General features: G+C 41.8%; 2 protein-coding genes across 2 annotated transcripts; one reads left to right on the top strand and one right to left on the bottom strand.

Moving 5' to 3' along the window:
* The first annotated feature begins 8,576 nt into the window (after nucleotides 1-8,576).
* On the top strand, nucleotides 8,577-18,142 carry LOC119652484 (protein Tube). Its single transcript, XM_038056665.1, has 2 exons — nucleotides 8,577-9,072; nucleotides 16,522-18,142. The coding sequence occupies exons 1-2, from the start codon at nucleotides 8,730-8,732 to the stop codon at nucleotides 17,352-17,354; spliced, it is 1,176 nt and encodes a 391-aa protein (XP_037912593.1). The 5' UTR covers nucleotides 8,577-8,729; the 3' UTR covers nucleotides 17,355-18,142.
* On the bottom strand, nucleotides 15,753-16,405 carry LOC119652485 (succinate dehydrogenase [ubiquinone] cytochrome b small subunit B, mitochondrial-like). The gene has a single exon (XM_038056666.1). It carries the CDS (start codon nucleotides 16,333-16,335, stop codon nucleotides 15,811-15,813), a length of 525 nt encoding a protein of 174 aa, XP_037912594.1. The 5' UTR covers nucleotides 16,336-16,405; the 3' UTR covers nucleotides 15,753-15,810.
* Nucleotides 18,143-24,849: the final 6,707 nt, after the last annotated feature.

The following is a 24,849-nucleotide window of genomic DNA, read 5'->3' as shown; positions in this document are numbered from 1 at the left end:
AATGTCTCGTGTGACGGTGTCCATAACAAGAACAAAGAGGAGTGGTTAGAGGGCGCTTCCTTGATGAACACCAACAGAGACACGAAGCGGTTTTAATACACCCGCCATACTTCGAACTTTACTTTTCTGATCGTGGTAGAGCAATTGAACCCAGCGCACGAGTTCTTCTAGCACTAAGTGTTGTCGTAAAGCATACCAGATGAGTTCGTACGGCACAGGGTCGAACGCCTTCTCTAGATCGAGAAATTCAATGTAAAGAGAGCGATGCTTCTCACGGTGTTTCTCCATGATTAACAGCGCAGTGTATATTGCGTCAAAAGTTCCGCAGTTTTTGACAAATCCGGCTTAATTCACAGTTATTTCAACGATTTCGAGAATACAGTTGTCAAGAATGCGTTCAAAAATCTTCATGGTATGGGAAAATAACCGGATCGAACATTCTGCTGGACTACCTTTCTTTTTCCATATTAGAACAGTGGTAGTTTCTTGCCAGTCAGATGGTGGTCTTCCTTCGTGAATAACCCGATTAAAGAATTCACTAGAACACAGTGTTGGGTCCCAGCTCTACGCTTTTCAGAGCTCAGATGCGATGTGATCAGGTCCTGTGGCTTTCCCCGATTTCATTCGTTTTATTGCCTCCTCGACTTCAATTGCGCTGTCAGGTGGAACTGCTCCAAATGTCAGCAATGATTGTGGAAGTGGAGGATGAGCAAATTCTTCAGTTGAAATTTGCTCGAAGTATTCTCGCCATCTACCCGTCGCGGCTCGAAGGTTGGTAAGCAAAGTACAGTTCTTGTCATTAACGCAACAGAAGTGGTCGATATCCTGTATGCGTTCACCACGGCTTTAGCAAGTCGATACAGATCTCTCTCGCCATCCCGAGTGTCCAGTTTATCGTAAAGATTTTTGAAATGGTTCGCTCGGGTGACAGCGACCGCTTTCTTTGCTTCCCGGTTGGCATTCTTATAAATTTGCAAATTGGCGAGCGTTTCATCGTCGAAAAACTTGTGGTAGAGGTGTTTCTTTCCACGGACCTTCATTTCAATATCGTCACTCCAAAGCCAAGTATTTCGGTTGATGTATCGCTTACCCGGCTTGGTGACCCCCAGGGTTTGCAGAGACCGCTTTGTGGATCGTGTCTTTCATTTGGTTCCATGATTCTTCCTCATTCGTAATGGTTGGCAATCGTATGAGTGAGACCGTTTCTTCTTTCTTCTCACCAAATCGCCACCATTTAATGCGCGGCGGGCCAGTGCGTTCCTCACGCTGTTTTATCAATGGCTTAATTCCCAGGACGGCAATCAACGGCCGATGTTGAGGTGCGATGGTCTCATAGGGAACGACTTTGCAATCAGTGACAGTGGTAAAATGTTGGCGTCTTATGAGAATATAGTTGATTTGCGTTTTATTGTTCCCACTATAAAATGTGGGAAGATGAGACAATCGTTTGATGAACCATGTATTCATAAGTACAAGGTCATGGGTGTCCGCAAAATCGATTATACGCTCGCCACCTTCATTGCGCGCTCCGAGCCCCTTTCCCCCATGGCACCTGTTACCGTCTGCCTTTTCACCCAGATGACCATTAAGGTCGCCGGCAATGATTATGTAATCGTCAGCAGGCACGTGACAGAAGGCATCTTTCTCGGCATCAGGTCGACCTGTCTGTGATGCATACGCAGTGAAGAAGTGAATAGTGCGATCAGCTGATATAATGGTGAGCTTCATCAGCCGATCATCAAATCGTTCGACTTCTTTAATAGCATCACGGAAATCCTCTGAGATGGCAATGCCAACACCATATTAAGTGTGTGGGTTACCAAAATAGAGAAGTTTGTAGCCATTTTTACCGCGTTCGCGTTCAATGTCGCAGCTTTTGGCACCAGACCATCGGGTTTCTTGCAGAGCGCAGATGTCAATGCACCTTTTCCGAAGGGCTCTTGCGAGTTCCTCCGTCTTTCCAGTTAGGGTACCAACATTTAGCGTGCAGAAACGTATTTGCTTTGTTCGTTGTGTGCGGACTAACTTGCTTACGTCCTGACGCCGTCCGTGCGTCAAGAACCCTTGCCCATTTCTCGACAGGACCGGGGCCAGTCCTGCCGCGTCGACTGAGGTGCACGCCCTAGCGTTTCTCCGAGGCTTGTGACTCAATCCGATCATCATGTTTGTAACGACATTCTATGCATTTTCTTGGTCGACCTGTCGCGGGGCCTGTCACCAAGAGAGATCAGGTAGGATTTAGCATAGTAGAATAACTCCAACTATACTCTATTTATCTCTTTCCCTGATCTCAACATTTTATTTTTGTTTTACTGAGGATAGTACAGAGTACGTTGCCTCAAACCCTCCTCCTTTACCTGGGCTTGGGACCAGCATACTATATTAATAGCATGGCGGAGTTAAAAGTGGATACTATCACATATGATGTGCATATATTACGTGCTACGTACTAATGGGGCAAATGCACAGTCAAATGTCTCTATATAAGAAATACACAAAACCTTTCATATCTGAAGCGCCAAGCTTCCTGTTTCCCGATTTATCATATATAAGCCTGGAGTGCTTTATAAACAGTGCATGGTCTCATTTGCAATAATTCTGCAATTTTGTAATCCGATAAACCTGTTTCAAATGAAATAGAAGAAACATTTAATTACATTTTAAAAACTTATGTGTATATCCTGAAAGGAGAAGAGTTTTTTAATTAGTTTTTCATAAGTTTCTTAACTAACGGTGAATAGCAATTGCCTAGATGTGAATTCAATCTAATGTTTACCGGCTGTTTGCTAATTGGATAATTTTTCTCACCCATTTTAACACTTTCAGATCGTCAGTGGTGATTTTATGGCCGCATTCCACCATATGCTGGACCACCATAGATTTTGTGGGTTTTCGGGAGTGCTAGATAGCCAACTCTGTCTCCTTCGTATGCTCCCTAAATCTAATGGTTACCAGTCTTTTTGTTTGTCCGATATACACCTTCCGGCAATCTGAGCAAACGATTTTATACATCTTCTCTACGGTTTCGCGGTCCTTTTCTCTGGCCAGCTGAAATTTTAGCTAGTAGATACGACTTGATCGTACCAATTGTATGTCGAACCTTTTTAATGTGCGTTTTATATGCTTGGACAGATTTGAGAAGGTGACGCTCGATTTTTTTAATACAGTAGGAGTCCATTGTTGCCTGTACAGTGAAGGGAGGTTACTGCGTTCTATCTCTTGTGCGTGTCTCCTGATCATCGTATCTATGGTGGTGCTGATGTACCCGTTCTTCCTTGTAGTCTTCCTCTGTGAGTGGGATTGTTAGAAGGTTAGATCGTCGTGCCATTAGCTGCCATTTCATGCTGGAAATTATGGAATGAAGCGACCGGGATTGTCCGGTGGGTGCTGGTGGGTTTCCTGTATATAGAAAAATGAATTACAAACCTTAAAAAGGGGTGCGGAAAAGTAGATTCTTCATGAATGAAATTTTAATATTTCACTTCAGTGTCAATTATTCTCGTTAATTATGGCGTCAGCATCTTATTTGCATGGTCTAGGATGCAGTTAAGTCTCACGAAATTGATAAGTTTGAACTGCTATAACTTTGACACTAATAGCTGGATTTTCATGAAACTTGACGTGCGCATGCACGATACTGTCATCTATGCAAAATTTAGTACTCCTAGGATGAACTTAAGGGGAGTCAATTTCTAAAAGTTGGTAATATACTATTAGTAAGTTTATTTGAGCAGATATCGAAATGGCACATATTTTGAGGCCTAGATTTCATCTAGGCGCACCACCCTTCGGATTTTTGGGTTGGGCAGTTTCCGAAAATGAGTCCTGTCTCACTTTAAGTGCGTACATTTTGACTCCTTAGTCACACACTTTGTAGTTCACGTCAAAACTAATGTCAGATCGAAAGTACTAATTGAGACCTTTCATTTGACACACGCTTTTATCCGGCGAAAAAAAATGTTAAATCCGTCCTTTGCATGTATGGGGAGCCCTCCTTTAAACTCCACCTAAATTCATGTCACTCACTTTATGCGTGGGATTTCATAGTTCCCATCTGTCCACCAAATTTCGTTCGGATCAGTTTAGCCAAATCGGAAAAAAGTGCGTGTGACAGACAGACAGACAGACAGTGAATTGATGTTACTAAGGTTTTGTTTCACACAGTGTCCGGATAACTGAGTGGTTAGAGCACAAGGCTATCGTACGGAAGGTCGCGGTTCACTGAAGGCGGTGAGTTTTGTATCGTGATTTGACGTCGGATACCAGTCGACTCAGTTGCGAATGAGTACCTGAGTCACGGAAAGACTGTGCTGGCCTGACAAGAAAGGGATGGAGAGGGGGTGGCAGATCTGGGTAATTTTCACCACGAATCCCGTTTTCTACATAATTTTCACTCCCTGCCCGAATTTTTACACTACAGCCCCGAATATGTGGATGCCCTATACTCCACAAGGGGTAAACACCGGGAAGATTTTGTTCAAATTTTATAGGACACTCGTTATAACATAACCATTGAAGCAGACGTGGAACACTCTTGGGCCACCATATTTTCCTGATAGTCGTAAGACCTTATTTCGATCGATCGTACGGGTTACGTAGTGTCTATCAGGCGATTGCTAACTGTCAGTCAACCTTTTCGTTCTTTTTTGAAAACTTGGGTGTTTAACCCAAAAAAGTAGAGTCCGTGCACTACCAAAGAGGAAGTAAGTTGCTTCCCAAGCGGTCCAGTCCGTCACCAAGTGGGTGCAACCTGCTTTGTGCGGCCCTACCCGTATCTATGGAAGCACACTTTTATGGTTTCTGTTCGCAGCTTTTGTGGAGTGTAGGCAATCCATACAAACTTTTGTTATTTTCCTTCTTTTCCTATTTGGATTTTCAGTGAGGCTGTGGCAAATGCAAATCGACAAATAACCGCCAGAGACAATTCACGTGTTTGCCGTGCATTGCCTTTGATTTCCATTCATCGATACGCTCTGTGTCTGGCTTCATCCCACTCAGAGAATTGAAAGATCAATCTAACTCCACTCAGAGGATTGAAAGTTCGATCCTTCAAGTTAGGTGGAATCAGTCCGCAATCTGTCTTATAAACAGCTGCATGCAAGGGACTCGTCTGCTCTTTGCTATAAAAGTGAGCGTGTAGTGAGTCGACTTGACGGTGATGTTGTGTCACTCCGTCAACCACGTCCCCCTTCTGATGTCACTGGTCAAGTTCATCCGCTCGAGAATTCGGCTGACGCAATCGGAATTTGGATATAATAGTTTGTATCCGCCCCTAGATGTTTTCCAGATCGGTTTTCGTCTACAGCAATATCCCGAATGAATATGTCAAGAAGAGATAGTGAATATATAAGGGATACGATTTCAGCACCAGCTTTACGCATCGCAGGAATTCGGAAAGCAGAGCATCCTTCATATCATCAACTCGAGCATGGGTTCCTTGTAGAATTCCCAGGTATTTGTAGAAGTATGTCTCGGTCATAGCTTGGATGGAAAGGTCAGCCATGTGGCTCTTGATTGCATTTGCGGATGGTTTGGATACGACACTTGTCTAATCTAAATTCCGCCCGAATAACACGGTTAAACATGTCTGCTGTTCGTGACAGATTTCTGAGATATACCAGCGTTCAACTTGATGTCATCTAAGTACATCAAGTGTGTCGGCACGTAGGTCATATTTTATCGCAAAGCTGTCATTCAGTAGCCATGAAAGGACTGTGCAAGACAGAATAAAAGAGGACTCAACGAATCCTTTTGGAAGATGCCTCTCCGTGTACTGATGAGCTCTGAGATGTTAATACCTTCAGATGAAAGCACTAACAAGGTATGCCACCCTTCCATAACTGCCGCAAAAACTTTATTAGTTTGGGATCAATGCGTTACAGATGTAGGACATATTATAGATTAGCCTGGTGTGCGGGGCGCTGTCAAATGCCTTGGCGTAATTGATATAGCAACTGAAGAGGTTTTTTGTCCTCTAGTTGACTGTCCTAGAACTAACAAGTCAATAATGAGTTGCTCTTTGATCCAACTCGGCGGCACACTAACTCTTCCTAAAATTCCTAAAAAAATATAAGACAGACAGTAGTGAAGAGCCTGAGGTGTGAATATCAATCCAAAACCACCTAAAAACAAAAACAGGGCAATCATTGGGGAAGAAAGTGAAACAGTATTGATCGAAATATACTGAACAAAGTAATGGTTGATTTGAAAATTCCAGCAAAATTGGTAAGCCTTCCCAGAATGACAATGCCCCGCACAACAGCGTAGTTCAGAAATAATAACAGACTAACAGATGCGTTTGAGACAAACGTCGGATTAAAGCGAGGTGATGGACTGAAGCAGGTTGTAGGCAAGTTGCCTGTGGACATAAAGAGCGCATTGCTTTATAAGTCCTACTAAATCGTCGCATATGCGGACTATTTAACATCATGGCGCAATATTTCACATTAGCAAAGGAGATTTTTATAAACCTCGACAAAACAGCAAATGGAGTTGGTCTACGGATTAACAAAAACAAGACGAAAATTATGATGCAAATGAGAAAAATGACGTCTATCAGACAAAGTATAACGATTGATGGGTACAACTTAGAAAATATAGAAAACTTTATATACTTAAGTGTACAACTGACAAAAGATGGAGATGAAGTCAGCGAAATTCGGCTCTCAAACAGAGCCTTCTAATCGGTCCTACCTAAAAGCCAGCTGCATACAAAGGAAATCAAAGTTCCGAACTATAATAAGACGTGTGCTATACTGGGGATGCAAACCATGAACCCTAGCACAAACTTCCTCCAAGAGAAGAGTATTGAGGAGAATAAAAGGAGCTAAACCAAAGGACGATCAATGGGGAATCAGATACAACCGTTAGTTGTACCAAATATTTCCCGACTCTGAAGTCTCCAAATTAATCAAACTTCAGAAGTGGCAATGGGCTGGCCACGTTCAACGTATGGACGACACTCGGATATTTAGAAGGGTATTCGAAGGGAAGGCAGAAGCCCAGTTAGAAAATCCCAGAAGCGTTGGGAAGATTTTGTTGATGAAGATAGCGCAGCACTGGTCGAATTTCGAAGTTAGAGAAAGCGATCGATGGATTGAAATGACTGGAGGAAGGATATGCTGTAGGCCATTCCCTGAAATGGGTTGCAGAGCCTCGATGACGATGACGATTAGAATTATGAGTCGTCTATTCTTCTTCGATATTTAACTTACACAAACAAAATTAATCATTCTTTCTAATAGCTATAACAGCTACGCAGGGGTACAGGATAAGTCAACCTACATCCGTTAAAAGCGTGTAGTATCCATCATTTCACAGATTTCACTATGAAACCCCCTACCCCAAACACTGCTTTCAAGATACCCGAGTTTAAATTTTGAATTAAATACTTTGAAATATGTGATTCTTATTATTATTATTTAATTTTTACATGTAGAATAAGATACTTTATGACCTCAACAGCCATAATTGTGCGGAGGGGTTCATGTGTGCCATTCAGGACGGCGTGGTCGCCACCCGAGCTTATAAAAAGCTCATCATGAATGAACGGGTGGAGAACGACCAGTGCAGAATGTGCTGTTCAGCATTAGAGACGTTGGACCATTTCATTTCTGGCTGTACCGTTATGGCATCGGTGCAATACATCACTAGGCATAATGCTGTATGTAAGGTTATCCATCAAAACCTTGCATACAAGCATGGGCTGATCACGGGAACATGCCCGGTTTACCGATATGAACCGCAAGCAGTACTTGATAGTTCTGCTTACAGCATCTATTGGAACCGGCAAGTTCTGACTGATCGCCATACTCCACATAACAAGCCTGACGTGCTGTTAGTTTACAAGACGAGTCGCTCCTCATATATAATTGATGTTGCTATCCCCCATAATAGCAATATCGAACGGAAATTGGTGGAGAAGAAGGTAAATTATGAATAACTTGCTCGGGAAATCAAAGAAATTTGGCATCTCGAGCGGGTGCTTGTAGTTCCCATAATATTGTCAGCTACAGGTATTGTACCTAAATCCCTTCCCCTTGATGTCCTGGGATTTTCGGACAGTCTGGTTCAAACCATGCAGAAGTCGCCATCCTCCATACGTGCTCGATGTTGCGGGGAGTACTCGACGGATTCTCCCATTGACCTACCATCGGCCACTACCACCAGCGCCCCTTTAGTTTTTAAGTAGTTAGGATCGTCTGAGCCTAAATGCTTGGCACTTAGTGCTAGTATTAGGTAAAATCCGGCATCTACTGAGATTATGATTATTCGGAAATAATAATAAGAGTCACATATTTCAAAATATTGAATCCGACAATCGGGGGATAGGGAGTTTCATAATGAAATCAGTCAGAAATTATGGATAATATACGTTTTTAACGGATGTAGTTCGAATTATTTTGTAGCCCTGTATAAATACAAGCTTTACTTTCAGTAGCAGTTGAGTTTTTCCCCAATTCTTCGCCAGGAATTTAACTTCCGCCATATTACATGTAGCTCAGGCCAGATTTCATTTTTGGACCTACTTTATTTACAGCGGCTTTCAGGACAAAACCCAAATACCCAAATGACAATCAGCTGACAACGTCGATAAGCAACCACTTCATCAGTCGCTAGATTTGTTTTGCATCGCCTGCTTGGCTTTGGCTAGTGTGTACTTAGTGTGTCCGTAGAAAACTAGTTGCATCTACCTCGGTGATTAGAGCTACCGTCCGACCGCCTCCGTCATGTACTCCCGCAACACAGAAATACGTCACATAGCCGCTGCCGACGCTTATCAGCTCGCACAGATTCTCGAACACGCGAATTCATGGAAGAAATTGATGGCGATAATACCCAAGACCTTTTCCTCGCCGCCAGTCCGGGATGCACCGAAAAAATACAATGCCGATGAGATTCGATTGATTGAAAATGCAAGCTTGAAGCAAGGTCGAACGGGAGCGGAGATCCTCTTTGACGAATGGGGGACGTCCGGACGAAAACGCCCCACAGTTGGTAATTTATTGGATCTTCTGGTCGAGGCTGAGTTACTTCGGGCCGCTGATTACGTTGCAATGAATTTCTTGAATGGTAAGTTTTACGGTGGAAATCGTGTGGTCATTTGGAGTAATAAATATGGTAATTTATCCAAAATTACTATTCGATTTCATCAATTATTCCAAGCAGTCTCTCTTTGGGTAAATTACATAAATATTACTTTATCACACCCACTTGAACGTTAAAAATAGTATCTGGGTTTACTGCCTCCAAAATCGAGGAGCTAGAAAACATGTCAAATTGAAATTGATATTCTTTTCACCGTTTAAACTCAGCCGTACTCACAATTGTTTATATTTCGACTTGGACATTCTTAAGAATCTGATTTTCGATAAGGTGATAACGCTATCAGGTCTTTCAGCTCTTACAATAGAGCCTAAACATTAGTTATCTTATCGCAGCTCAAGGTAGCCGGTCGGTTGACAAGTTAGTAAATTATGCTGAGTTGTGTTGGATAACCGATATCATGAGTCTTTTTTTACTTCAATTTTTATTTTACTTTTTAGATTAGATCAACCTTTAATATGAAAAATCCTCCCGATGAACCAGTGAGGTCGAGGTATATGTTTCACAAAAATGAAGCTCCACTGATTTGAGCGATTCATGATGATATGAGTTATTACGTGACTGAACAAGGACTTCAGTTTGGCGGACGCTTTGAACTTCAATTGCAAATCGCACTCTAGATTTTGTCCTGCTCGGCACCATGGTCACCTCATTTATATAGGATTCTCCATTTTTAAGGTTTTGTGTAAAACTTAAAGTGGGACAGGACTCATTTTCGGAAACTATCCAACCTAAAAATGCGAAAAAATCAGGATGGTGCACTTAGGCCACAAAATATGTCCCATTCCGATATCTGCTGATTTATTTAAATCGCTTTCTAAAGAATAGAGGGCAATGGAATTTTTAGCTATGTGACACGGAGCTGTCGTGCACTCGTCGCTCCTCACATTTTCTTTTTCTTCAGCCTTTGTCCCGTTCATCGTGATCGATTTCGCCATTTTATTTTATCAAATGCCTGATCAGGATGTAATCCCGAGGCCTTGAAATTTCCATCCAGCGTATCGAGCCACCGTTGTTTTGGCCGGCTTACCATTGATCAATACGTGCAGCCACCAGTGCAATGCAACATCTTCGTCTCCATTACCGTAAGACGCCCTTCATTGTCTTTTATAGTCGGCCAACACTCAGAACTGTAGAGAATAGCAGATATTGCGGTAAATTTTAGATTTCGTTCGCTGATACGTCGATCACAAAGAACACCAGTTGTGAAATGCCACTTCATCCAGGTTGCGTTAATGTGTGAATCAATTTCATTACGCAGTTCTCCATTGGCTGATAGCATTGACTCGAGATATTTAAATCGATCAGTTCTGGCAATGACAGTAACCTGCCCAGAACTGAGAAATTTAAATATCTCGGGTCAATGCTATCAGCCAATGGAGAACTGCGTTATGCTCCTCATATAGGAAAACACAAAACCTTTTATACCTGAAGTGTCAAGCTTCCGATTTCCCGACTTGTCCTAAGCTTCGTTCTCTCAAATCACCATCTAGCGTATCAAATTCCGTTCGGCTCTTTTCCATCGATATCTATATTCAGGCCAGTCTTAGAAAAGGAGTTCTCATCAGCCCAAATTACATGACCATATCATCGAAGATATCTCTCTTGCAGTTTTCCACGATGAGTGCAACCCCATATTAATCGCGGATGTCCTTATTTCGGACGTGATCATAGCGTCTTACATCACTGATCCAACGCAATATTTTCGTCTCTACTACCACAAGAGGGCAAATGATATTGCAATAGATTTCAGATTTTTCAGATGGTGGTGCAGGGATGCATCAATTGTATAAGAAACCAGTTGGAGTAGCATTTCATTCAGACTGCGCGTTTGCTCAAAGCCGTGATCGGAAATACTTAAATCGTTCACCGCTCAGCAGGCTTCTGTCAGTAACAATCAGAACGCTTCTTCATTGGCATCGGTCGTCAGAAACTCTGTTTTATTCAGATTCTTTCGGACACCGCATTGCGTGGGGCGATCATTCCATTTTTGACCAAGCTGCTGGAGATCAGCTTTGTTTTGAGATGTTAGAAAACTTCAATCATCCGAAAAAGTCACAAAAATTGGTATACAACTAAAAATTTTAGTCTGCCTTCATCCCCTCCTCCTCCTCTCCTTTGATCCCTTTTTTCACGAAGCGATCCTTTTCTGCACTCCCAACCGCTTTGCCCCCAAACAAGTAATTTCCCAAGCCGCGCATGAAGAAAGACTAACATTGCCAGCAGTCATTTATTATTGGAAAAGTTCTCAAAATATTTGTAAATAGTGTAATCGGATCAGGGTTTTTTTAAATGGCTATGGAACGAAATATTTCAAAACGAAACCAATGCAAATGCTTGAAGCCAAAACCAGATAAAATTATTTGTCATGATTTGAGAGCCTCTCGACTCTATCCACATTAGATATAGTGCATCTTCTTCTGTTTCTTCAGTCTTTGTCCCGTTCACAAGCGGGGTCGGCTCGACGTGAACAGTTTCGCCATTTGGCTCTATCAAATGCCTGATCTGGATGCAATTTCGTGGCTTTTAAATCCCCATCCAGCGTATCAAGCCACCGTTGTTTCTGTCTGCCTTTTGGTCGTTTACCATCGACTTCGACATCTTGGCAAGTGAATTCTCATTAGCGCGAATTGCGTGACCATACCATCGAAGACGCCTCTCTCGCAATTTTTCCACGACCGGTCCAACCTTATATCAGATGTAATCAAAATGTGTCACGCCACTAGTCCAACGCAACATCTTCGTCTCCATTATCGCAAGACGCCGTTCATTGTCTTTTATAGTCGGCCAACACTCAGAACCATAGAGGGCGACAGGACACACGACATTGCGGTAAATTTTAGATTTGAGACGTTCGTTTATACGTCGACCACAAAGAACACCAGTTGTGGAACGCCACTTCAACCAGCTTGCGTTAATGCGTGGTAATTTCATAACGCAATTCTCCATTGACTGATAGCGTTGACCCGAGGTATTTAAATCGCTCAGTTCTGGGCAGATCACTACCACTGACAGTGATTGTGCCTGTTTCATGGGAATCGGTCGTCAAAAATTTAGTTTTGTTTAGATTCAATCTGAGACCATGTTGCATGAGGCGATCGTTAGATATAGTACATGACCGAGCAGAATGGCGATCAAGACGGGCTGAGCCCGCTACTGAACGGGATAAGGACTGAAGAAACTCTAGAAATAAAAATGCTTAAATAAATGAAGTTGGCGAAGGCAATCCTCTTGTGACGTCCCAAGCACTCCGCTCAATCTGCGGAACGTTGCAAAATGATTAGTTAATACATCGTATGGATAATTTTAGCCTTATATAAAGCCTTCATTTTTCGTGGCGAATATCGAGAGGCTCTTGAATTATCATCCAACATATCAAGCGTTGCTTCGGCTGGCCTTTCTGTGATTTCCCATCGACGGGGTTGGTCGTGAAGAATTCTCTTTTATTCAGATCCAGACGGAGACCGTGTTGTATGAGGCGATCGTTATATTTTTGAACAAGTTGCTCAAGAGCAGTACGGAACGTTGGATGCCTCGTGTGCCAATGTTCATAACAAAAATAAATAGGAGCGTCAAGAGGGTGCTGCCTTGATGAGCACCGACAGAGGTACGAAATAGTTTCGGTATGCCTTCCACCCTTCGAACTTTATTTTTCGGATCTAGGTAGAGCAATTGAACCCAGCGCACGAGTTCCTCTGACACTAGGTATTGCCGCAAAGCATACCAGATGGGTTTATGTGGCGCACGGCCAAATACTTTCTCTAGATTCAAAAATGAAATGTTGAGATGGCGATGCTTCTCACGATGTTTTTCTATGGGTAACCGCAGCATATATCAACCGGTATCCGGTCTAGGTTTGCCTTAATAAGGAATTCCAGACATCCCGGTTTTGGACCGAGGTCCACCAATTCGATATCCCTAAAAGCTGTCTAGCGTCCTGGCCTACGCCATCACTTCATCTCAGACAGGGTCTGCCTCATCTTCTTTTTCTACCATAGATATTGCCCATATAGACTTTCCGGGCTGGATCATCCTCATCCATACGGATTAAGTGACCCGCTCACCGCAACCTACTGAGCCGGATTTTATCCAGAACCTGACGGTCATGGTATCGCTCATAGATTTCGCCGTTATGTAGGCTACGGAATCGGCCATCCTCTTTTAGGGATCAAAAATTCTTCTGAGGATTCTTCTTTCGAAGCGACCAAGAGTTCGCAATTTTTCTTGATAAGAACCCAAGTCTCCGAGGAATACATGAGGACTGGCAAGATCATAGTCTTGTACAGTAAGGTGAGACGTTTCGAGCGAAATAGTTTTTGTAAGCTAAAATAGGCTCTATTGGCCTGCTCGATTTGGATGAAGGCAGTTTGTATGTCTCGGGTCGTTCTCCCCATGATTTCGATATCATCAGCATAGGCCAGTAGTTGGGTGGACTTAAAGAGGATCATACTCCTCGCATTTACGGATCACTTCAGCATCACGGATCACTTTTTTCCAGGGCCAGGTTAAAGAGGACGCATGATAGGGCATCCCCTTGTCTTAGACCGTTGTTGATGTTGAATGGTCTTGAGAGTAATCCTGCTGCTTTTATCTGGCCTCGCATATTGGTCAGGGTCACCCTAGTCAGTCTTATCAATTTCGTCGGGATACCGTATTCTCTCATGACCGTGTACAGTTTTACCCTGGCTATGCTATCATAGGCGGCTTTAAAGTCGATGAAGAGATGGTGCAACTGATATCCATATTCCAACATTTTTTCCATCGCTTGCCGCACAGAGAAAATCTGATCTGTTGCTGATTTGCCTGGAGTGAAGCCTCTTTGGTATGATGATGTTCTGGGCGTATGGGGCAGCAAGATAGAGAAAAATATCTTATAGATGGTACTCAGCAACGTGATACCTCTATAATTGCTGCACTGTGTGATATCTTCCTTTTTATATATGATATGACGCCGTCGAATTATTAACTAAACACCTCATCAGAGCACTAGTCTGGAACTGTTTGAGAATTACCTCGGGCTAACCCTCCCATTCTCTCGGCTTAGGGAGCCTTCAAGTGAGGGTGGAGGAAGGGAGCTGCTAGGTCAAGAAATCCCTTGCCATCAGGTCTCTCAACCAATCGATCTGAATCTTCTTCGTAACAAGAAAAATCCAAATTTAAGGGGGTTATCCGTTTTTTTTGGCTTTTTTTAGAAAGTTTTTGTGAAAAACTGGATAAAGATACAAATACGAATTTTTCACCATAGATTTATTAATATCTTGAGCGTGCTTAGTAATTGTTCCAACCCGATCGCATAGTTCGTTATTGAAATACAGAGCAATTTATACACCCATCTCCAAAAAAAAGGTGTTTTTCTGCTGCCACGCTAGAGGACGCTGCCACCGCCTTAAAGAAAAAAAAGTAAACATCATTTTATTGTAGAGACTTAACTACAGTCCGCAAACTAGGATTATTAAAAGATACATTTTTGGTGCTGTCTTAAACTTTTTTTTGAGAATTTTGGTGTTCTTTCACGGCTTCTTCAATTAATAAAAAAAAAAACTACTGAATGAATCGCAATTATCCTAGTATGCGGACCGTAGAAATATGTTCTGAATAAGTCGTGAAAATTTCAAGGAATTTCTTTGGATTGATTTTGGGCTATGGTGGCAGCCGATTTTCAACATGCAGTTTCGAGTAAAACACATTTAAAAAGTAGAATGCCATTTTTAGCCATAAAACCTTAACTGACTATTAATCTGCAATACCTAATCCATAAACCTTAGGTTTCTCCAAGAAACACATGTATAGTTTTAGCTTCAATTATTGTCCTCCCTTACGGTTGTAGATGGTCTTACGTTCCTTAGGAGAGAGGGCAACGGGGATCACCATCACGGACGGTTCTGAGACAGTGCAATAGGCAGTTGCCACTCGCAAAACTTCCCGTCTTTGCACTTGGGCAAGGCGCTTACGATACACCTGTTTCTTAAGGTCGTCAGTCCATACCTCCGACCAGTACAGTACAACAGAAAGTTTTGCTCCCGTAAAAGGTCCGACGCTACAATGTATCCCTGTGCTACTCCCGACGTGATCTCTATCCTCCTTTGACCCTTTAACGTTTCATAGAGCAGGGAGCGGTCTCTTAAATAATCCCTCAATATTCGCAAGGGATAGTTCGGCCCGCGTGCCCATATTAGACCATCCTACGGAATTGAAGGCATTTCTAACAGAAACGTTATGAGAAGTACTATCCATCGAAATTACGGCTGTATGCCTTCGTAATATGAATCGCATCCACGACTTCCATAGCAGCATCCGCTGTGGATTTCTGCTCTGAACGCGAGCTGCCTCGGGAATAAGTCCTCGGCTGCACGAATCGTTTCAGCAAGTTTACTCCTGATGAGCTTTTGGAGCACTTTCCTGGCTTTAACAAGCATATACAGCGGTTGGTACGTAGACAGCAGCTGAGTCTTGTGCTTTACTGATTATAGACACCTTCCAGCGACAAAGGAAAATGCCCTTCTTCACGTTTACAGGTGTTGGGTTTCGGCACTCGTTACTGATTTAAAAACATTAATGTAAACTCCTGCATCTGCGATATACTTTATTTACATGAGTTTCCACTTAAAACTTCTCCGATGAAATTAGAATTAAAAAAAAAACAAACAAATTTTCAATAATTTAATTCAATTTGAACAAATCCAGAACGCCACATTAAATTAAAATTTATACTCTTCTGCTTCGACACTTAGTATCCAACGACCACAGCAATTTCACTGCATTTCCATAAAGCATATCATTTCTCGTGAACATGATCAGTCCATAAAGCACCACAAAAGTCATAGCCACATTCGAATACTTGCAAATTGCTGAGAGAGTTTTCCCTATAACGGAAGGCCTCGCATAATCCGTTAATACTGCTTCAATACCGACGTAATGATGAAACGCCAAAGATGCCGCAAGAACATAATCCGTGAATGGATTCGGCCAAATCAAAACGACCGGAAATACCCCAACGAATGCAAGTGATATGAGTTTTTCAGAAATCCATATCGTCGAATGATCGCCTTTCGACGTTCCACGTCGAATTTGAATGAGCGGAACCCGACTTATTCGTGGCCTTAGTAAAGTGAGCGGATGTCTGTTGATAGTTGTAATTTGTTTGAAACTCGTTTGGAATACTGGAATCGTTTTGAAATTGTTTGTGTTCCTCAAAAGGATCGAAGAATTACGTGCAAATGAAGTTGCCATATTTTCTGGAAATGCACTAGACTGAATAAAAGATGTAAAAGTCAACCAATTTTGACAAATGCAAGTGTATGCTACAATTTTAGATTTTTTTCTGATTTGGATTTGATTGCATAGTATTTTGGTCCCCAAATTGATTAATCTTTGTTCTCAAAAAAAAATATTCATATTTGACTCCGTTTCTTACAGAGCCCCCGCCAGAACGTCCAGCAAACGGTCCAGCCGCCAAAATCGATATATCACTCCCATTCGAAACGGAAGAAATCAAAGACGTGGATGAAATCATGGAAGATATTAGCTACCCCGGAACGAGTGTTCTCATGAAGAACGCGAACGATCCCAGTTCCATGATCAATCATGATTTTTACACTAAAATCTCTCCAGATAAAGGAAAAGTCGAAGTGTCTGCATCGGATCTAATCAAGTTTTCCATGAGCACCGTAGATTCTGGTGAATTACCGATCTTATCAGCAATAGGCAAAAGTTCCAGTGATATTCCCGACCTGATGCAATTGAACAGTAGACTCAACAATACTCAAAGCAGTGCAACGACAAATCCAGAAGCGAACATTTTCGTGAACAACGATGACAATGAAGTGACTGATAGCTGTAATATTCCAGTGTTGAGTGCTCTGCAAATGCATTCCACGAACTCTGTAAACACCACCGAAGAAAACAGTACTGAGCTGCCTGATTTAAGTGCATTAAATTTACAAGTGAGCCCCAATCGTCCTACGACACCAAACGATACTCCAATGACGACAACCACCGCAACTACTCCGAATGGCGTAAGCGAATCAGAGGACAGAGAGCATCATTTGAATGTTCCAAATGCAGCCAACGGCCTTTATGATAGTGACAATAATTTAACGCCAGACTTGAGTATTCTGGATCAGAGCAGCTTGGATGATTCGAGTTTGACGAACGTAACTGAAACCAGCGAGGAATTATCATTCGATGCACAAACACGGTTGAATCTAAGTGAGAACAATCTTCCGATGCTGAGTATTCTGCAGAAATGACACGACAAGAAATTTTCAGTTAGTTTTTAAGACGTTGAAAAATGCTAAGCTAAGTTGAATGGAAGGACGACGCCGGCCTGAGAGTACTTTGCTTGGAAATTCAATTATTTAGATTAATGCGACGTGCTTACTATGTGAGTGATTACATTGTGTTTGAAGAAAAAATGAATCACATTCCATGTCTGTTGATATATTTCAAAATTTCGTAACTTTTTCGCGATTATATTTTTATTAGATACAATTTGATAGCTATCAGTTCAGTGCCATGGTAGAAATAGTAAAAATGGTCACAGTAGTTTTGCCATCATCGCTTGAAAGTTGCTTATTCGGCAAAAGATCGAAGTTGATTTGTTATTTTACAATTTTGACAGTTTGGATATTGAGGAATGTTTTCAAGTTATCCAAGAGATACAACGACTTTACATCATTCCCAGCCTAGCTTTAGATTCATGTACTCAACTATTAGACTTTAGGCTCAATATAACGTTTCTAAAAATGACAAGTTGATTGCAATATTCGTACAACTGATAAACTAACAGAATCAAATACATTCTAGACTGTAAAGACGTGTACGGTTTTGTAGCAAAATGTTTTATACGTGTGATATTCAATTGTGTACATAAAAAAAACCTAGGGTAGTTTTAATGAAATGTCTTTTATGAGATTGTGTAGAAGAAAAAAAACCATTAAGATCATGCTGAAAGCGATTGTCTTTAACCATTAACATTATGATTGCATTTCTCATATTGTAAATTAACAGTAAATGTTTATAAAATGCTCTCACGAAATCTGTGTATCATTGACTCGTATATGGCGGATTGCAAAGCTTCTTTGGATCTACCAACAAAACCAAGGTTCCGAGTCTGACGGGTCACCGAACTCACCCTATCTGCAGTAATGGACAAAGTATCGAAGGCACCAATAAACTGTATTGATTCTTGTATCTAGGAATCGTGGTTTCTGGCAACGGTGGGTTGTATTGCGATACGCGCAGCACATCAAAAGTGACCCCCATTGGCACTCTAAAGTTCTAAGCCCTCGTGAACACTTGTCTTCACGTATTATCGGAATACGTTGGCCTGTCACCCATAATCGATGTGATCGGAAAACGGGAGTGGATATGTCTCACATTAAGGAAGAGTAACAATTCCATTGCTACGCCGTGCAGTGGGGCCGACGAATGGGTCGCCCCAAGACTGCTTCGAGCAGAACAGTAAAGGAAGAGTTGAAACTCATTTCAATGAACCGCGAACTATGACGCGTAGGTGTGGTTGATTCGCTACGCTATACAACCATATATATATTTGCATCTGCTTGCTCAATGCTCCGATGGGAAACTCTAGGTGAAAGTCTACTGTATGCGGGGAAGGTTGGGTTGCGATCAACTCCATAATTCAGCATAAATTGAGAGAAACGATAGATACGAAGAGGTCGTGGTTGCAAGTGTTACGAATAGAAGAAAATAGTCTTAGCAAGGGGGACCTAACTCCGTCTCGTGAAATTCCCCTTCTTTCAAAAGTAAAATCCTGCCTCTTTCCTGGATTAAGCTGTCTGACTGTACATGCATTCTGTTCCTTGATTAGGGCCTTTCTTACATGGCGTTTCGACGACCCGCTATTTTACGAAACGCAGCCTGCTTTCAAGATCATGTAACTATCCAACAAGTCTGGTTGTTCATTGTGTCATCCTTGCCAACTCTCTTAGAAGTTTCGATTGCAGGTTGCCCGTGTCGTCGTTCAATCTGTTCCCTTAGAACCGTCAAGTTCTCTCGTGCGTCCAACTTCCTCCTGTTCCTGCATCCCTTGATGACTTCTACGTTGTCCCCCGTGGTATCATTAATTTCAGCTTTCTTCTGGCAGTTTGCGCTTCTCTCTCGTGCTCTCCCCAGCGGGCCGAAACGAGTCTTTTATGTTGTCATATATAGCACTTCTCACAACCCGGGTATACCACTTTATGTATCCCACTGGATTCATGTTTTAATTTGCGGTCCTTGGGGGATCCCAGCCTGCTTTTGAGCTGGTATATCCTACTCGATGGCACTATGTCGATGTTTAGCCTTTTCTTCGTTTTTATCAGTTTTCTATGAAACCGCAGAGTATGTGACCCCTATTCTTCTTTTCCCTTCCAAGCTATTAACGAGGGATGCATTGTCCGTATTTTTTGCCGTTTCGCCCTTTTCCACATGAGGCTTTCAATAATCGACCATTGGAAGCCGTTCTTCACTCCGGTGTCGATTATATACTCCTTTTCTTTCCTAAATCTTTCTGAATTGAGGAGTACGGTGAACAATTGGTGGGTAGTGGTATGGAAAGGGCCATTTTATGTGAATGGGAATGGTTCGAATTATCTGGTATCGTTCGCTGCGTATATGTAGTGTTCCCTTATGTAGATGTCAAAGAGCTCTCCTTTTCCTCTATAATGATTCTTAAATCAAGAAATAGGAGTTCTCCATTTACCTCTACCTCCATTGGGAATCTAAGGTTCCGATGTACCTTATTCAGGACCTCCAGCATCTCCTCCACTTTGTCTTCATGGACAATGGTGAAAATGTCATCTACATCAGGTCTCTAGAATATAGATCATTCTCAATCTTGTCCATGAATACGTCACTCAAAAAGTGCGAAAGGGGGTTCCCCATTGCTACTCCTCTGGATCCTTTGTAGAATTTCCCTCTGAATATCAGGTAGCTCTCCGACATGCATATCCCCGCAAGTTTCATGAGTACCCTCTCTCTCTTTTCCACGCCAAGGATGTGGAATTTTTACTCAGTAGCCATTCCTTTAGCGCCTCCTTCACTGGAATGCTTGGAAATAAGGCTTCCACGCCAAATGACATTAGTTACTTCTTCTACAAGAGCCGGAATTTCACCGGATGTGATACGATCATGAACCATGGTATAGAGTTATTTCCACCTTTTCGACTGCTCGTCATCGTGGATCAGGAGTCGATCATCGATATAAAGTTCTGAAATCATTGCATCATTGACCAGCACAATAACAAATTCCCTTTTGTGACAGCGTACACTACGTTGAATTTTTCGGGAATTCGCACTGTATCGGAGCTCGTGCGTCACGCCATTGCTGGCGGGAGGTAAATAGAGCCTTCAATTCACTCCATTCGCCGCCGCTTCCACGATTCTGCAGTCAGTCCGATCTTATGACGCCACGTTCCGAAGGTCGACAATCTCAGCAGAGAAAAGAGAATTTTTGGTGGCAGTCCAATGCCCATCGACCCCCTGAGGGAAGTTATACAGGTTATCTGCCATCCGATCAGCGGGGTAGTTCTCTCACTTGGGTGTCGCGACTCTCCAACCCTAAGAGAAGTCGCAGAGGCATCCTGCAAGCGAAGTTAAGCGTCCATCGGAAAGTGATCCCTTTTAGTGCTTCTTTCGTTACACACATAATCCAGAAGACAAATCTTAAATCTACTGCTGATTGCGAAGTGGTCAATCTGATTGCTCGTGCGATGCCGGGTAATTGAAACCCAACTAACCTTATGGCAAGCTCTGTGCCACAAATGACCAGGCAATGGAGACTGCGGAAAACTTCCCACCATTAATGCTACGTTCGCTAATACCATGCTTTCCCATCCCATATCTCAAGCAAGCGTATTATCGCAAAACAAAGAAGAGTTCTCTCCAGAGCCCCTCCATCTTACTTGAATTAGGCCCGGAATATCCAGCTTATTTCATTGGGACTATGGCTTGAGTTAGAGAAAGCGAGCATTCTGGGCACACTCGAAACCATTGTCGAGGGGGGTGAGCACATTCCAGAAACTAATCATAGTCCGTTTTCGATAACCAAAGGTTTTCGGTGTGAGGTCATCTCTATCCGAGGTGTTGTTAACGTTACACGTTACTAGTTCACAAATTTCTATCCGTTTTAGTCGCCTTTTACGACAAGCAGGGAAGTTTTTGAGTGTACCTTTAAATTCGAACTCAGTGAGTCGGTTTGAGACAGCTCCAAACAAATGTCTGCGAAAGCGTGAGATAAATATGTGTCTTATATGGTACAAACGTCCGAAAAAGTTGTAGTGGGTAACAATCGATTGCTATTAGTTGGGGAGAGGCAAGTAGGCCTTTTGGACCAAACATTGATGCCATCGAATTGATTGCTGGCTACGTTGCATTCAATTCCGCAAATTGTGCTGGTATTGTCAATAAGAAGGAAGGATCTGATATGGCACCGATGATGTACCCAAGGGGTACGTTGTTTCCGCGAGTGTCATACCGGGTCTACTGCATTAAAACATTATGTGTAATGAAGTACTTGATCTTCCAGTCACAGCGGTTGGTTACGCCCATGATGTATCACAGGTTGTAATTGCAAAGCATCTCAAGGATTCTGAGTGTACTCATGTGAAGGAATCCCACTAGATGGCGCTGCAATGGATCCATTTCTACAGCGTTCACTCGATCGCGATGAAAATTGGAGTAAAGGTAGAATGTTCAACCCCATCCAGGTAGGGGGCGGAAGTTTATGCAGAAGGAGAGACGCGGTCCCCCCTTCAATCTTGACGAAAGCTCATAACAGTCGCCCCCTTACAAAGTTATGGATCTTCCGAGACTGTTGCGACTTTTTAGCCGCGACGAATTTTCATCGGATTTTAAATAAGGGAAAGATAAAACTAAAATCGATCTCAAATGTTCGGATGTTGTTTTCCTGCACCTTTCAATCGTTTTATGAAAATTATTTAAATCGCCGAATCTTCGTGTTCGCCACACATTATTTTTAGAAGAAAATAGCAGACATGGATCACAAATGAATTTGTGTTTAACGCGACAGTCGGTGAATCAATCGACATTATACAATTTACTAACAAACGAACGCAATCCTAAAGACTTCGATAACAGATCATCAATCACCTTCCATTAATTTAATAATAAGACTAATGTCAACTCGACAACTAGTCAGTACTACTTTTAATTTTGAATCACATGCACTTGAAAATTTACAAGATGCAAAAACCCTGCTACTCAATATTACTCTACAATTCTATGCAATACAAATCACATACAACCGTAAATTAAATTGAGAACTTAAGCGTTCATGCACTGTTCTTTTCGATCGGAATCGATTTGGAAATTTAAGCATTATTGTTCATTCGAACGGACCAATACACCACAGGATTCATCAGCAGCCAATTCTTCTGCTCCGGAGACAAATCTGAAAACACCTCCACAAGAATGTGGTTTATGTCATTGGCTTCATACAATTAACGAATTCGCGATGAACGCCTCGACAACAAAATGAATTTTTTAAGAGACATATAGGCAGATTTTAAGGAAGAAATGTTATCGCTAAGAGGCCATTTTCTCTTGCTGTTCTGCTCTTACTCTGTCAAACTGTTGTTAAAAACCAACATTTTGAGTCGTGTTATAATTTTTGCAGTGGCTTCCTCTGTTATTTTTCAGCCACTGTATTTTCTTTAATTAAATAAGGGAAACAATGCTGCCCTTGCTTGCAAGGAAGTCACGCCGCTGATCCTTTGGGCTGCTTATAACTAAGGTGGTGAACCCCATCCTGTTAAATGTCACCCTAGTTTCGGGAACGGCACCTTACGTTTTACATAAACGAGGTACGGTCTATAGAAGAATCGTCTAGAGGTAAGTTCCGCTTTCGGGGCAATCTCATGATGATGCAATATTCATCATTTCAGGAACAATGTCGATTGACTCTTGGCAAAGGATATGACGAACATATACAAAGTGAGGTCCACCCCCTCTTTATCATAGATGAAAAACGCCGAAAAGGAAAGAGTTATAAATAGATGGTAATAGTGATTGGGACGCTCAAAAAATCAGTGGGCATACAAGCTGATTCCTGCCATCGGAAAGTTACTAGGAGATCAATTATAATCTTACCAGTATCCTTTTGGCCATGAAGGATATCACCAGTACCTATGCAGGTTTGAGTGGGATACTTCACCTCCTTATATAAACTTCGATAGAATCCCCAAGACTCAGAACAAAACTTTCTCGGATTTGTGAATGAAAAGAGAAACCTAAAGGAAGGTCTTGGTAACCATTACCATAACCATGGATATTGGCAAATCTGGGACGAAAAATGCCACAATGCCAAAAGGATTGAAGTGTCATTAACTGAATGACTGAAAAGCGCAGTTATAAAATTATAGAAGAGGGCAAGAGCGTATCCAAGTTAATGTTTTTTGAAAATTTCCACCTCCTTAAAAAAGGGGTTAAGTTTGTCTCAGACAACAGACAGGCAAATGTCTGTGTGTGTGTTAGATTAACTTTCGTGTCAGGACTCCTCATAGATGCAAACGGGCGATATACATTTTTTTCAACTAATGTACCCATGCGGGGTATCAAATGAAAAACAGATTTTAGTTTCGAAGCAAGTAGTGAAAAGTGAGACAGACTCATTTTCGGAAACTACCCAACCAAAAAATCAAAAAAAAAAATCAAGGTGATGCGCCCATATCAAATGTATACCTCAAAATATGTCACAATCTGATATCTGCCCAAATAAACTTACTAATAGCATATTGACTAAAATACCTTCCTTAAGTTCGTCCTAGGGGTACCGAATTGAAACAGCATAGATGACAGTATCACAAATAATACCGAAACGAGAATAATTGACATAAGAGTGAAATTCTAAAGTCCCATATATGAAGAAACTGCTTTTCAACAGTCCTTTTAAGGTTTTATATGAAACAAACCCCTGACGGCCTGTCACACCCATTTCCTCAGAAAACGCTACTCCTGTTGATACGATGGTGAAAAGGTAGAAACTGTGAATTTCCTTGTATGCATTGACTAATATTGTTATATGTTGAGTTAAAGGCGGGGTAGTTTTGCTATTGGTAGCAATGGGGAGGAGTGAGGGTGTTCGAAAAAGGTTAATTACTTATGATATCTACCCAAACAAAGTTAATAACAGTATACTGCTATATTTATTATTACTTTACTTACGTTTATTCTAGAATCATAATGTTTCGCAGTAATATAGGCCATGATATTGAGCACAATACTACCAGGTGTGATGGAAATCACGCTTTTGCTAACGAAGTTATAAAAGGTTAAAGTTGTTACTTTTGTGCAATTTCACTGCCATCTAAGGCTTTCCGTCCAGCTTCCGGTTTTGCGACTTGTAATTTATCTATTCTAAAATCGTTATTTACTTTATTGAAAAAGGCAACTCCTAGTTCACCTTGGAATAAATGGGCTAGTCATGTTCTGGTTGAATATGCCTCAATATTATTATTTTTATTTATTAACAACAAATTACTTCCGCTACTCCATCGTAACGAACTTTTTCTTCCCATTCAACATTAACACTACAAAACGCTGTCACATTCCAATCAGACTTCTTATCACAAGCCAGCTGTCAAACTGCTTCGTCTCCCTTCCCTCACCGTCCCGCAAACTGTCAACCGCCTACATACAAGACATCGCTGCTGCTGTGACCATAACAAAAACATGCACGTTTGCAAAATTCCAACTCATACAAGAGTCAAGTGGCTGTGAAAA

This window comes from Hermetia illucens, chromosome 3 (assembly GCF_905115235.1).
Source record: "Hermetia illucens chromosome 3, iHerIll2.2.curated.20191125, whole genome shotgun sequence".
NCBI classification, from domain to species: Eukaryota; Metazoa; Arthropoda; class Insecta; order Diptera; family Stratiomyidae; genus Hermetia; species Hermetia illucens.
The sequence above is the reverse complement of the archived record's forward strand: the minus strand, read 5'-3'. Positions and strand labels throughout refer to the sequence as shown.